The following is a 15,666-nucleotide window of genomic DNA, read 5'->3' on the forward strand; positions in this document are numbered from 1 at the left end:
CATGCTGAAAAACGTAGTTTTTTTTAATGCCGAAAAATGATCGTGTGTACGTGGCATCAGAATACAAGGACAATGGAAACATTCTCCCACTTGTAAATGGAAAATATTCAGCTACGTGTAAAGTATTGTAAAGTAAAGTGAGGTAAAGTAATAGTGGTGTACTACAAAAATAAATATCAGGTCTAGTTCTTCTTAGTCTATTTATTAATGATTGCCATCTTTGAAAAACTAGAAAGAAATAATAAAAATCAGCAGTAGAGTCCTATTATACAAAAGGGCTATTATAAAATAAAAAGGGGTACTGTAAATGGCCAAACATTTTTTAGAAATACAATTAAAGATGAAATTCTATCACAAATTCTGATCGTCTGTGTGGAACTCCGACAGAGAAAAAAACACGCATGCTCAGAATCAAGTCAATGCATGCTCGGAAGCATTGAATATAATTTTTCTTGACTCGTCGTAGTGTTGTGCGTCACCGCGTTTTGGACGGCCGGAATTAGGTGTGACAGTGTGTATGCAACAAAGCTTGAACGGAATTCCGTCAGAAAAATCCGTCTGAGTTTATCCTGACGGAAATTAAGAGGTGAAGGTACTTCTTGAAATGGGGGCACTTGTTCCAGTGAGAACTGTAGAGATTTCTACTCACTTCCTGTTGCATGTCCAGGACGAAAGGAAAACTTTACAATACTTTACACATAGCTGACAGGGGTTTTACACTTCTCTACTCTAAAACTAAAAATATGTTTAGCCATACATACATTTTAGTTTCTAACAGCCTTTCCTGTTTTCAAAAAAATAACAGACTATAAAGAAAAGCATATCTTTCTTGAAGTTTATTTTTATCTACACAGCCCAAAGAAGACATAACATTACAGACTTGGATTGCTTCAATGACTATCTTACTGAAATGTTTTGCTCTTGGAGAGTCCCAGACCCCGGCATCTCCTGCAGTCATGACTTCCAGCTGGAGTGTAAAAAAATGCGTTTTAGAGTGTAAGTTATTTGGTTGTCTATGAATGCCCGTGTCCTTGGTGTCACCTGCACTATGCTTTAATCCAGTATACATTTAGGGGCAGATCCACAAAGAAGTTACGCTGGCATATCTATTGATATGCCGCGTCACTTCTACTTTGCTCCGGCGTATCTTTGTTTTGTATCCACAAAACAAGATACGCCTGAAGCTGTGCTAGATCCGACTGGCGTACGTCTTAGTACGCCGTCGGATCTAAGGTGCATATTTACGCTGGCCGCTAGGTGGCGTTTCCGTAGATTTCCGCGTTGGGTATGCAAATTAGCTAGATACGGCGATCCGCGAACGTATGTCCGGCGCATTTTTTTACGTTGTTTCTGTAAGGCTTTTTTTGGCGTATAGTTACCCCTACTATATGAGGCGTATCCTATGTTAAGTATGGCCGTCGTTCCCGCGTCGAATTTTGAATTTTTTACGTCGTTTGCGTAAGTCGTTCGCGAATAGGGCTTTGTGTAGAATGACGTTCACGTCGTAACGTCACGGCTTGTTGCGGGTTAATTTAGAGCATGCGCACTGGGATACCCCCACGGACGGCGCATGAGCCGTTAAAAAAAACGTAATTTACGTCGGGTCAAGACGTATTTACATAAAACATGCCCCCATCACATCCATTTGAATTGTGCGCCCTTACGCCGCCAAAGTTACACTACGCCGCCGTAACTTACGGCGCAAATTCTTTCTGGATAAGGAAATTACGCTGTAAGTTAGGGCGGCGTAGCGTATCAGAGATACGCTACGCCGGACGCAGCAATGCGCCGATGTACGTGGATTTGCCCCTTACTTTTTTATAATACAATTTCATTGTCTATCACAATACCCAAACAGCAGCTGCATTTGTTTGGATGTAGTCGCTGTTCAGCTGACAATTTTCAGCCCAGCTCCTTCGCGTTTTCAATTAGAGGATGTAAACAGGTGCTTACAAGTATTAAGATTGGCCCAGATTCAAGAAGCTATTGCGCCCGCGCAACCTAATAGCTGTTTTGCTCCCGCGTAGCAAATGCCCCTGATTCAGGAACATCGCTACGCGGACTGCAGCCTAGGATATGACAGGCATAAGCCTCCTTATGCCTTCATATCTCAGGCTGCATTCTTGCGTTGTCCGCTAGGGGGCGTGGCCATTGTGATCGGCGTATAGTATGCAAATTGCATACTACCACCGATTCACAAAAGTTGCGCGGGCCCTGCGCACGCAAGGTACGGAGTTTCCGTACGGCGACTTTAGCGCAAGGTTGCTCCTGCTATAGCAGGGGCAGCCAATGCTAAAGTATAGCCGCCCTTCCCGCTCGTGAAATTTAAATTTCACGTCGTTTACGTAAGTGATTCGTGAATGGCGCTGGACGCCATTCACGTTCACTTAGAAGCAAATGACGTCCTTGCGACGTCATTTGCCGCAATGCACGTCGGGAAAGTTTCCCGACGGAGCATGCGCTGTTCGCTCGGCGCGGGAGCGCGCCTAATTTAAATGATTCCCGCCCCCGGCGGGATCATTTACATTAGGCGCCCTTACGCCGGGCTATTTAGCATAGCGCCCGCGCAATTTACGGCGCTACTGCTCCGTGAATCGCGGGCATATCAAAATATTTGCGTGGGCGCAGAGCAAAAATCGTTGCCCTTTGCCCACGCAAATATTGCGCGGATCTACCTGAATCTGGCCCATTGAGTTTTGCAGCCTTCCCAGGTGGGAAGGGGTTAAGCCATCTCTGCATTTTCCACGAAGGGAAAGGCTTGGCGCCCGAAAAAGCTGATGCCTGCACCGAAAGGGGCCGAGAGGCCAAGCTAAAGGATGTGATCGGAGCCAGGACTCTATTACATGTGAACTAACATCTTAGGGAAGGTACGCACATGGGTAGCCTGGACCTAGTTAGTTAGGGAGAAACTGGTTGAGAATCCAGCGTCATTACCCTGGTGGGTACCACACTGTCACAATATATATATGTATATATAGAATAAAAATATAACTGCATGGGGTTTCCCCTAAAAATACAGTACATACCAGACCCTTATCCTTATGGGGATCTGTTATAGAATTGAAGGTAGACCCCACCTCACTGTACTGTCTAGGACCACCCACTGGGGCTTTGTAAGCGCTAAGCAAATAAAAATCAAAACTAGATTTAACCGCTTCAGCCCCAGAAGGATTGAAATACGGCACTGCATCCCTTTGGCCCCGTACTCACGACCAAACATGTCTGCTGAAACTGGTCCGCGGACCAGTTTCAGCAGACATGTTTGGCCGTGTGTAGGCACGAGAGGACCATTTTCGGGCGGATCGGACAGGTTTCCAGCGGACAACTGTTTCCTGGACTTGCTTTAAAACAGTCCGCTGGAAACCTGTCCGCCCGGACATGTACGGTCGTCTGTACAGACCTACCGTACATGTCCGGCCGCCCGCCATCCCTCGCATGCTTCGAATGACTTTGACGCATGCGTGGAAGCATTTTAAAGACACCGCATCATCGACACGGCGACACCGCGGACACGCCCCGCGTATTGTTTACGCGCGGACCTCTGTTCGATGGTGTGTACAGCCATCGAACAGAAGTCCCCAGGCAGACATGTCCGATGAAAACGGTCCGCGGACCGGTTTCATCGGACATGTCTGCTCGTGAGTACAAGGCCTTTAACTGACAATTGCGTGGTCGTTGGTAAAAAAAAATCCCAACAAGCGTATATTGATTGGTTTGTGCAGAAGTTATAGCGTCTATAAACTATGGGATTGATTTATGGACTTTTAATATTTTTTTGTGTTTTTACTGGTAATGGTGGCGATTTTTAGCGGGACTGCAACATTGCGGCAGACAAATCTGACACTTTTTGGGTACCAGTGACACCAATAAAATGATCAGTGCTAAAAAAAAAATGCACTGATCACTGTATAAAAGACATTGGTAGGGAAGGGGTTAACTACAGGGGCAATCAAAGAGTTAAATGTGTTCCCTCAGGGTGTTTATAACTGTGTGGGGGAAGTACTGACAGGAAGAACACAGAGAACGCTGTTTCCTGATTACTAGGAACAGACGATGTTCCATGTTCTCCTCTGTCAGAACAGGGATCTGCCTTGTTTACATGGACAGATCCCCATTCTGCCTCTCTGTGACATTGGGTCCACTGGACACGCGCATCGGCTCCGCCTCCGCGCAGCGGGCGCACGCACACCCACACTATCTATTGCTATCTATTGCATGAAACAATGTACACGTACGTTGTTTCACGCAATAGAGCCACCCTGTTGCAGTATATATGCAGTGGGCGGTCCTTAAGTTGTTAAAATAGAACTAATGCCAATTTTTTCCCAATTTGGATACATTTATGTAAAGACTGGTGGGAAATGATATAATGGAATGATTTTTTTTTTTTCTTCTTCTTCTTCTTCTTCTTCTTCCACAGACCTTTACGCTGTGTTCCAGAGAGTATACCGGTAGCTGTGGCTGATACTATGTTATATACAGGATGTATCTGCCACATTAAAGTTCTTTTCTTTGTGGCTTCTGATGAGTATTATATTCAAATTAAGTCGCATGGGATTTCCATCGCAAACACAACTATTTCAGCAGCAGAAAAAGGTAAAACTCACTAATGCCAACTAATTGAAGAATATTACAATTTAAGTAAATTGGACATTGTTGTATCAAAGTTTTCACTCATATTTACAGTGTAATAATAATGTGTTCAATGGATTGAGAGTTGTAGGGCTTTATGGATGTAACTGGCCAGGTGCTCAGATGATTTTGGGTGGTTTGTATCTTATTACTATGCTAGTAGTGGCTGATTCTAAGTCCATACAGAGTGATTAAAATTGTGATCACACCCAGATTTGTCATGTTGGAAGATGGGAGTTTTCTATGTAGGTAAGGATTAAGAGCCGGTTCACACAGGGGCGGCACGTTTTTGGGGACGACTCGGCAAGGCGATCTCAAGGCGACTTGAGAGGCGACTTGCAAAATGACCTCTGTATTGAAGTCAATGCAAGTCGCCCCCAAAGTTGTAAAAGAACCTTTTCCTAAGTATTTTTCTACTCCTATTAGAACAGTTCTATTGAATAGAGCGGAACGCGACTTGTCAGGCGGCTGAGGCGCGTGATGAGTCGCCCCTGTGTGAACTGGCTCTTAAAGTGATTGTAAAGGCTTGTTTTAAAAATAAATAAATAATAATAAACATGTTATACTTACCTCCTCTATGTAGTAGTTTTGCACAGGGCAGCCTGGATCCTCCTCTTCTCGGGTCCCCTTCCCGGGACTTCCTATCTGGTCCAACTGTGGATGCTTTGCCAACCTCTATGTACCTCTATATATCACCTGGAAGTTTCAGATACCATTGGCGGCTGGAGAACTGCATAGGCCGTTTGCCTGATGGGTATTTATCCTCTTTTACATGGTGGTCTTAGGCCGGGTACTGACGAGCAAACATGTACGATGAAACCGGTCCGTCGGACCGTTTTCACCGTACATGTCTGCCCGGGGATTTCTGTACGACGGCTGTACTAACCATCGTATAGAAATCCGCGCGTAAACAATACGCGGGGCGTGTCCGCGCCGTCGCCGCGACGATGACGCGGCGACGTGGGCGGGCCTGCCAGTTAAATGCTTCCACGCATGCGTCAAAGTCATTCGACGCATGCGAGGGATGGCGGGCGCTCGGACATGTACGGTAGGTCTGTACAGACGACCGAACATGTCCGAGCGGGCAGGATTCCAGCGGGCTGTTTTAAAACAAGCCCGGAAATATTTGTCCGCTGGGAAAAGGCCCGGCGGGCAAATGTTTGCTGGAATCCTGCCCGCTCGGGTCTACACACGACCGAACATGTATGCTGAAACTGGTCCGCGGACCAGTTTCAGCATACATGTTCGGTCGTCTGTACGGGGCCTTAGAGTCATCACAAGAAGTACAAACCCTATTCTTGCATTGCCACCAGTGATACTAAGAAATTAGAAATGAAACAATGAAGGCGTGGGCAGTGTTTCATGTCCCACTGTGGACAGCACAGTGTTTAGAATGGAATTAGAAGTATAAAATGTACAGCACAGCATACAGAATGAGGCTGTGTGAAATAGAGAATGTACAGCACCGCATAAAGAATTGAATAATGTGGAACGTTGAATGTACAGCACGGTGAAAAGAATGAGTCAGTGGATTGGTGAGCAATATATACAGGTGATACTCAAAAAATTAGAATATCGTGCAAAAGTTCATTTATTTCACTAATACAACTTAAAAGGTGAAACTAATATATGAGATAGACTCCTTATGGAGGGTGTCGATGATGTTTTTCTGTACAACTGTCAAGTCAGCAGTCTTTCCCATGATTGTGATTCCTACTGAACCAGACTGAGAGACCATTTAAAGGCTCAGGAACCCTTTGCAGGTGTTATGGCTTAATTAGCTAATTAGAGTGGGACACTTTGAGCCGAGAATGTTACACCTTTTCACAATATTCAAATTTTCGGAGATTGTGTATTTGGGGTTTTCATGAGCTGTAAGCCATAATCATCACATTTATGACAAATCACGGCTTGAACTATCTTGCTTTGCATCTAATGAGTCAATCTCGTATATTAATTTCACGTTTTAAGTTGCATTAGTAAAAAAAAAAAATAATAAATATGCTATAAATCTATCCCCTATTTTGTACTTTTATAAATATGTAGAAGAATACGTATCGGCCTAAACTGAGGAAATGTTTTTTTTTTTAAAAAATGGATATTTATTATAGCAAAAAGTAAAAAATAATTAGCTGGATTCAGATAGCTTTACGCCGGCGTATCAGTAGATACGCCATCGTAACTCTGAATCTACGCCGTCCTAAATTTAAGCGTATTCTGGAAATCAGATATGCTTAAATTAGGCTAAGATACGAGCGGCGAAAGTCTCCTACGCCGTAACTTAGGAGGCAAGTGCTTTGTGAATACAGCACTTGCCTCTCTGACTTAGGGCGGTGTAGCGTAAATACGATACGCTACGCCGCCTGAAAGATGCGGTTCCCAAACAAAATTGATGTCCTTTTTTTTCCTACAAATAGAGCTTTCTTTTGGTGGTATTTGATCACCTCTGCGCTTTTTATTTTTTGCGCTATAAACAAAAATAGAGCGACAATTTTGAAAAAAAAACAACTATTTTTTACTTTTTGCTATAATAAATATCCCCCCAAAATATATAAAAAATACATTGTTTTCCTCAGTTTAGGCCGATACGTATTCTTCTACATATTTTTGGTAAAAAAATCACAATAAGCGTTTATTGATTGGTTTGCACAAAAGTTTTAGGCCCAGATTCACAGAGAGCAGGGCGCACATTACGCCCCCGTAGAGCACACACTGTATGCTACGCCAACGCAGCGCAGAGAGGCAAGCATTGCATTCAGCAAGCCAGTGCCCCTCAACGATGCGCCAGCGTGGCGTGGGTTTCGAAGGCGCACTTCGGAGTAGGTGGAAGTGGGCGTGAACCCATGCAAATGAGGTGGGACCCCATGCAAATGCTGGGCCGAGCGCCAGACAGGTACGTATCATGAACTGGGCATGCGCCGTGACGTGGACGCACCCCTATGTGCCTGCTCACAACCACGCCGGCACAACTGCCTAAGCTACGCCGGATCACTGCGTACGCCGCGAACATAACGTACGGCCAGCCAGACACACGTCCAACGCACAATACAACGGCTTGTGTTCCCTGGTGCAGACCTGAGCATGTCTGTTGCTGGGTTGCACCTCCTTTATGGGGAATAACTTTACGCCGGACGTACAACTTACGCGCATCTCGCGTAGCATGCGCCGGTCACACGCACAATCGTGAATGGTCGTATTTCCCTCATTTGCATGTTTGAATGGCTAATCAATGGGAGCGGCACCATGCTCCCAGCCTAAATGTGCGCCCACTCTACGCCGGCGTAAGCAAGATACGTTGGCGGGGTGTAGCCTGTTTTTAGGCAGATCTTAGTTTGTGGGTCTGGCGCACAGATACGATGGCGCACATTTGCACTTACGTCGGCGTAACTTGTTATACGTCGGCGTAAGTGCTTCGTGAATCTGGGCCATAGCGTCTACAAAATAGGGGATAGTTTTATGGCATTTTTATTAATAATTTTTCAGCCATTTTTATCACGACTGCGACATTATGACGGACATTGTCATTTTGTCATTGACCATTGTCATTTTTACAGCGATCAGTGCTATAAAAATGCACCGATTACTGTGAAAATGAAACTGCAATGAAGGGGTTAACCACCAGGGGGCACTGAAGGGGTTAAGTGTGGCCTAATGAGTGATTCTTACTGTGTGGGGGGGCGTGGCTTGGCGTGTCATGTCACTGATCGTCGTTCCCTATGACAGGGAACATTTATATTTAGAATTACGATTGCCCTGGGGTGGTAATCAAACACCCCTTAATATAAGGTGCCACATCCTGAATAATGTAGATAAATAGAAAAAGACTGTGAAGTCTGAGACTAGGAGAAAATGGACTTTGTAGGCACCAGATTTTTTTAAAAAAATATAAATAATTTTAATTTGAACAGTACATTAGCACAAAAAACACTGAACAATTGCTCAATTTGATAATCAGAAAAAGAAAAACAACACAAAATACAAATAACTCAATTCCTGTCCCTTTCAGAAAGACACCGCTGATAGCCACAGGGCTAGATGTAAAAATACACAATAAGCGCTGGGTGGCGTTGTAGACTTCAAGAGATGGTGCAGGAGGAGTTTGGATAAAAGTGGGGATCAGCTCAACATGTTTCGCGACGTTGTCGCTTCTTCGGGAGCTTCGAAAAACGGTGTTTAGAAACTTTGAAGAGTGCTCAGCAGCGTCCAGAATTAAATATATGATCAGACCAACTACCTTAGTCAGATGAAATGAGATACCAAGGGTCAAAGCCACACTGACCATGCACCGCCGGGCAGGTTTGAACCAGTTGGGGTATCTTAAAAGAGGTATAAGGGCCTAGGCATTCAGAGGACAATTCCAAGAGCTGGAAAAGGGGAACGCCCTTAGATAGAAAATACTGGGACACCAGAAGGTAAAGGGTCCATGTGAATTCCCTCCTAACTTGATAATAAAGGACTGGATAACAAGTCAATTCACAAAAATTGCCACAAGATGGCAGCGTTGAGCGTTAGGCTGGAGCGAGGAGTGAGGAAACCCCCACAGTGGAACAGCAATCAGCCAATGCTTGACTAGCAGATGGAACGATCTTGGGCAGTGAAATGGTGTATAGGCCCCCTGGACGTCCGTCCTGGCTGGCATTCAACAAAGAGCAACGTTGAATGCCAGCCAGGACGGACGTCCAGGGGGCCTATACACCATTTCACTGCCCAAGATCGTTCCATCTGCTAGTCAAGCATTGGCTGATTGCTGTTCCACTGTGGGGGTTTCCTCACTCCTCGCTCCAGCCTAACGCTCAACGCTGCCATCTTGTGGCAATTTTTGTGAATTGACTTGTTATCCAGTCCTTTATTATCAAGTTAGGAGGGAATTCACATGGACCCTTTACCTTCTGGTGTCCCAGTATTTTCTATCTAAGGGCGTTCCCCTTTTCCAGCTCTTGGAATTGTCCTCTGAATGCCTAGGCCCTTATACCTCTTTTAAGATACCCCAACTGGTTCAAACCTGCCCGGCGGTGCATGGTCAGTGTGGCTTTGACCCTTGGTATCTCATTTCATCTGACTAAGGTAGTTGGTCTGATCATATATTTAATTCTGGACGCTGCTGAGCACTCTTCAAAGTTTCTAAACACCGTTTTTCGAAGCTCCCGAAGAAGCGACAACGTCGCGAAACATGTTGAGCTGATCCCCACTTTTATCCAAACTCCTCCTGCACCATCTCTTGAAGTCTACAACGCCACCCAGCGCTTATTGTGTATTTTTACATCTAGCCCTGTGGCTATCAGCGGTGTCTTTCTGAAAGGGACAGGAATTGAGTTATTTGTATTTTGTGTTGTTTTTCTTTTTCTGATTATCAAATTGAGCAATTGTTCAGTGTTTTTTGTGCTAATGTACTGTTCAAATTAAAATTATTTATATTTTTTTTAAAAAATCTGGTGCCTACAAAGTCCATTTTCTCCTAGTCTCAGACTTCACAGTCTTTTTCTATTTATCTATGACAGGGAACAGACGATCAGTGACAGTCTGACTAGGAAGCACGGGGAGAGGTTTGTTTATACTTACCTCTCCCCGTTCTTCAGCTCTGTGACCCGATCGCGGGACACCGGTGGCGATCGGGTCCTGCGGGTGCGGTCACGGAGTACCCGACCGGGTCGCGCGCGCGGCTGTGCATATTAAAGGGGGCGTACCTGTACTCCAATATGCGCAGCCGTGCCATTCTACCGACGTACATCGGCATGTGGCAGTCGGCAAGTGGTTAAGAGAAATCAAAAAAATAAACAATGCAATACAATACAATTAAAGTGGATGTAAACCTTTACATATACCCACTGAAGTTAACAGCCTCAGATGATACACAGGGATAAAACAAATCTCCCTACATATGTTTTACATGTATATCTGCTGTCAGTAGCTTTCTATATTCTTTAGAATTCTTACATCGGGTTAGAATTTTCACTTCCTCATTAAGCAGTAACAGTGAAGTCTTGGCTTACACTGGGGGACAGCAGATTGGAGGAAATGCACACGCCCCCCCCCCTCCACATTGGCAGAAGAAGAAAGATACTTTCAGAGCTTTGCTGTGACAAGACAAGCTCTCTGCTACTCTATTTATAGCAACCTCCCTCAACACAAATTTTCAGCTGCTTTTATCTCGGTTGTTGTCAGAAGTTATGTAGCGCCCCCTTTACATTCAGTAAGGGCACTACGCTAAAGTTAGTGGGAGAATGAGAGAGGTAAGTTGCTCTCATTCTTGATTATGTTAAATTTGGCTGTCGCCAAATCTGGATTGTTCTGTGGGTCAGTCTGTGTGTCCAGAGATACGTCTCATCTCTGGACGGCAGGTGGCGCCAGAGGGGATCCAGGCGGAGCCGCTGCTTCCCAGCAGCCAATGAGAGGAGTTGAGCCTCGCTGTGCATGCTGGGAGGGGGTATTTCTGTGGCGTAGGCCGTTGTTCTTGGTTCTTTGCGGGTTCCTGGTTCCGGGTGCGGCACCCACCTTTAGGGTGTGCGCACATCGCGGGCCCCACCACTATGGCCTACCTGGCCTGGGGTCACGCACAACGTGGAGTTCCAGACCCTGGGCCCTCCTGGCCTGGAGCAACTGATGCCACAGAGGGGTCCCAGTGACTTACTGGGTCCCCCTTCCACTGAGGAGATCCCAGGCTGTATGCCGTTCGGTGGGGGATCGGCTTGAGGAAAACCCGGAGGCAGGTTATCCAAAAGGGTTGAACGAACCATCGGGGATCTGGTGACCGGGACATTGACAGGTACACTTGCACTGTCAACCGGTGACCCTAACGTAATTTACTGGGAGGATTCGCTCTGCTGTTCACATTGTCAGCATTGGGCCTGTGGCAGAGGTTTCATCTGGCATCATAATCTAATCAGAGCCAAGTCAGTGGCAGAGACTTTTTTCTCCCAGCAATCTTAAAGTGACGCTTCGGCTGCCAGGCCTGTGGCAGAGGTCTGTCCGGGGGCACTTCACCCATTCTGGTTAGAGTGGCAACGAACTGTACTAGTACAGAAAGCAGGATTGCTTTCCTTCTATCCAAAGCCTGATACCGCAAAGTTCTCTTACTTCATCAACCTTTCCTGTCTACCTTAAGTTGATGTTGGTCGTGTTGGGCCAGGAAATAAAGCATTCAGAAAACCTTATCTACGAATTGGACATTCGCTTATTGCTCTGCTCACTACCTTCACCCCTAGACAACACATAGAGGTAACTTAATACGCCAATCCCAAAACAATCAGCGGCTCCTGAGGGGGTAGCGCTACAGTTATAATGCTGATAACAGAGGAACGGAGCGCCATAAAGACACAGGACTTAGTGCTCTGGAGCGAGATAAGAAAACACTACCAAAATATGTGCCCAGCTCAAATTTCATGAATCGGGCATACATCCACTTTAAAACCGTAGCAAGTCACAGGAGTTCTTATCACTAAAAAGAAGGTTATTTTTTGTATAAATCCATCTCACAAATCAATAAATCTTAATTAAGTTTATTCGCTATGCCAGTACCAACATTTGGGATGGATTTTCAAAACCAGTTCATGCAGAAGGGAGAACTCCCACAATTCAATCATAAAAGTGGCTAACATCCCATTTGAAATTTAGTCCATTGGGAATGCGGGTTTGAAAGAAGGCAGTGTGTTCTGAGGTCAATCACCAGACAGGCGTAAGGTGACTTTTAGGGATCACACTTCCGATTTCCTGTTTGTTATGAATAAGCACTAGCATATGTGTGAAACGTGTTACCAGCCACAGCACTCTCTGGCCTGGATTCTGAAACGAGTTACGCCGGCGTATCTCCAGATACGCCGTTGTAACTCTGAGTCCGAGCCGTCGTATCTATGCGCCTGATTCTTAGAATCAGTTACGCATAGATTTGTATTAGATCCGACCGTCGTAAGTCTCTTACGCCGTCGTATCTTAACTGCATATTTACGCTGGCCGCTAGAAATATGTAAATCAGCTAGACACGCGAATTCACGAACGTACGCCCGGCCGACGCAGTACAGATACGCCGTTTACGTTAGGCTTTTCCCGGCGTAAAGTTACCCCTTCTATATGAGGCGTAGATGCGGCGTACCAATGTTAAGTATGGACGTCGTTCCCACGTCAAATTTTGAAAATTTTACGTCGTTTGCGTAAGTCGTTCGCGAATAGGGCTGGGCGTCATTTGCGTTCACGTCAAAAGCATTAGCTTCTTGCGGGTTAATTTGGAGCATGCGCACTGGGATACTTTCACGGACACGCATGCGCCGTTCGTAAAAAGCGTCATTTACGTGGGGTCACATACAATTTACATAACACACGCCCACATCTACCACATTTGAATTAGGCGGGCTTACGCCGGCCTATTTACGCTACGCCGTCGCAACTTTCGTTTGAGAATACGGCACTTGCCTGTAAAAGTTGCGGAGGCGTAACGTAAATAGGATACGTTACGCCCGCACAAAGATACGCCATTCTACGTGAATCCGGGCCTCTGTTTTTTTGTGCTGTCTTCATTTTATAACTATATGGAATAAAGGATTGAAGCATCTTCACAGCAGTGGTGTGTAGCCAACATCTCTTATCGCAGTATAAATGTTCCTGACACTCATTAGAACTCAAGGAGCTACTTGAATTAGCACTGAAAATTTTTCAACATTACAGAGATCCTTGTGATTTCACAGACTCAGATTAACAAAATATATACCATCAAATATAAGGAGTAGCTATAGGACAGATAAATGCAGAAAAAGGGTCAATGAAAATGAAAGCAACTCATCAGGTGGTTTACATGCAACCTTTTGGTGCTTGAATGGATTGTACCTTTAAGACCTACTGTGACTGTATCTTTTTCCATTATACAGTTAAACCTAGAGCTCCAGTAAATGTCACTATAGAGCATAATGGTGAGATTGCAAAAGTTCACTGGGACAGCGGTTACACGTGGGAAAATTATTTATTCCAAAAGCTGAAGTATGACGTCCAAATTACCTCAAAGCAAGATCCAACAGAGGTAATTTTCTTCGATCCTTGGTAATCAAATTAGTAAGAGATAATAAAGACATTTTTCTAGACCAGTCTGGCACACCTATTTCTGAGTCCCAACACTCAAGACCTGCTCCTACCTTATTCTCCGGACTCCTGGTGCAGGTTCCAAAACAGTTTTAGGTAGATTCACAAAGAGTTAGGCCGGCTTATCAGTAGATAAGCCGACCTAACTCAGAATCTACGCCGACCTAAGTTTAAGCGTATGCTCAAACAGAGATACGCTTAAACCTATATAAGATACGACGGCTTGCGCCGTCCTATCTTTGATTGCAATTTTTCGGATGGCCGCTAGGTGGCGCTTCCATTGCGGCTGGCGTAGAATATGTAAATGAGTTTCTACGTCGATTCACAAACGTACGCCTGGCCGCCGCAGTCGCTTTACGCCGTTTCCGTAAGGCCTTAGGCGGCCTAAAGTCATCCACCTATGAGGTGGAATAACAATGTTAAAGTATGGCTGCCGTTCCCGCCGCGAGATTCGAAATGTTTACGTTGTTTGCGTAAGTCGTCCGCGAATCGGGATTTACATCCTTTACGTCCACGTCGAAATCAATAGGCCCGTACGGCGTACTTAGCCGCAATGCGCACTGGGAAATGTAGGCGCCTGGCGCATGCGCAGTAACAAAAAACGTCAAAAACGTGAGGTCAAGCCTCATTACCATACAACACGCCCCCCGCCAACCCATTTGAATTAGGCGCCCTTACGCCTGCCGCGTTTACACTACGCCGCCCTAAGTAAGGAGGTAAGTGCCTTGAGAATCATGTACTTGCCTCTCTTACTTAAGGCGGCGTAGTGTAAACACGCTAGGCTACGCTTCCGCAAATTAGCGCGCCCCTACCTGAATCTACCCATTTGTCATTACATGAAGATTTATAGATAGGAAAAGCACTTAAACTTTTTCCAAGTCTTTAGTGGGTCATCCAAAATAGGTAACAGCCATATCAATATTACCCAAAGAATCCATCTCCTCCTACTGTGTTTCACCACATAGTGGCTTGATCACAAGGCTTTATCAGTGGCTTGAGCAAGCCAGCATGTGGTGAAACACGTTAAGAAGGTGTTGTCCTAAATTTTGTCACTATTGAAGTTGAAATGTATAATGCAAAAATTTGAAGAAGGTTCCTTCCTTCTCAATGCCATGACGTTTTCCTCACGCATTGTCATTTTTCTTTTTTACACTTGTACCTGTGTACTGTTTATTTTATTGAGACAACTAATATAAAAAAAAAATGTTATTAAAAGAAAAAAGAAGGGCGTGGTTTATTTGGGTGGAATCAGCATGGCTGTGACCTATTGTGGATAACATATTAAAGAGGTTGTAAAGGTTCAAATATAAAAATAAATAAATAACAAACATGTTATACTTACCTCCACTGTGCAGTTAGTTTTGCACATAGTGGCCACGATCCACGTCTTCTGAGGGCCCTTGGCGGCTGTCTCAGCTCCTCCCCGCATCAGCTAACCCCCTTCATGCGAAGCTCTCTCCCAAGGGGGTTAGCTTGCAGGCGCGCTCACGTGATACAGCCGGCGGCTATAGCCGCCGACTGTATAACTCGGCTCCGCCCCCATAGAATGCTTTAAGGTGAAAAAACACGAACCTTTACAACCCCTTTAATGTGACTTGGAATAATACAAGTTTAAGTGCAGTTCTTATCTATACACCCTTTTCCCAGTTAGCTCTACAGCTCTGATCTCAGCAGGGAGCATTAGTGTCAGACCACTGTACAGAGACTGTTGTCCTCACACACAGCAGAGTGGTCTTTAGCTGCTGACTTAAAGGGGTTGTAAAGGAAAACATTTATTTCCCTAAATAGCTTCCTTTACCTTAGTGTAGTCCTCCTATCACTTACCTCATCCTTCAATTTTGCTTTTAAATGTCCTTATTACTTCTGAGAAATCCTCACTTCCTGTTCTTCTGTCTGTAACTCACCACCGCAATGCAAGGCTTTCTCCCTGGTGTGGAGAAAGCCTCTTGAGGGGGCAAGCAGGAGTGTCAG

At 45.1% G+C, this 15,666-nt stretch overlaps 1 protein-coding gene across 1 annotated transcript in view; it reads left to right on the forward strand.

Annotated features, from left to right (window-relative positions):
* Positions 1 to 15,666, forward strand: part of LOC120943423 (interleukin-4 receptor subunit alpha-like) — a 106,489-nt gene that overhangs the window by 48,074 nt on the left and 42,749 nt on the right. The window contains exons 3-5 of the mRNA XM_040356710.1: positions 855 to 996; positions 4,421 to 4,596; positions 13,488 to 13,636. Of these exons, the coding sequence (XP_040212644.1) occupies positions 855 to 996; positions 4,421 to 4,596; positions 13,488 to 13,636 (467 nt within the window). The remainder of the gene's footprint in view (positions 1 to 854; positions 997 to 4,420; positions 4,597 to 13,487; positions 13,637 to 15,666) is intronic.

This window comes from Rana temporaria, chromosome 6 (assembly GCF_905171775.1).
Source record: "Rana temporaria chromosome 6, aRanTem1.1, whole genome shotgun sequence".
NCBI lineage: Eukaryota > Metazoa > Chordata > Amphibia > Anura > Ranidae > Rana > Rana temporaria.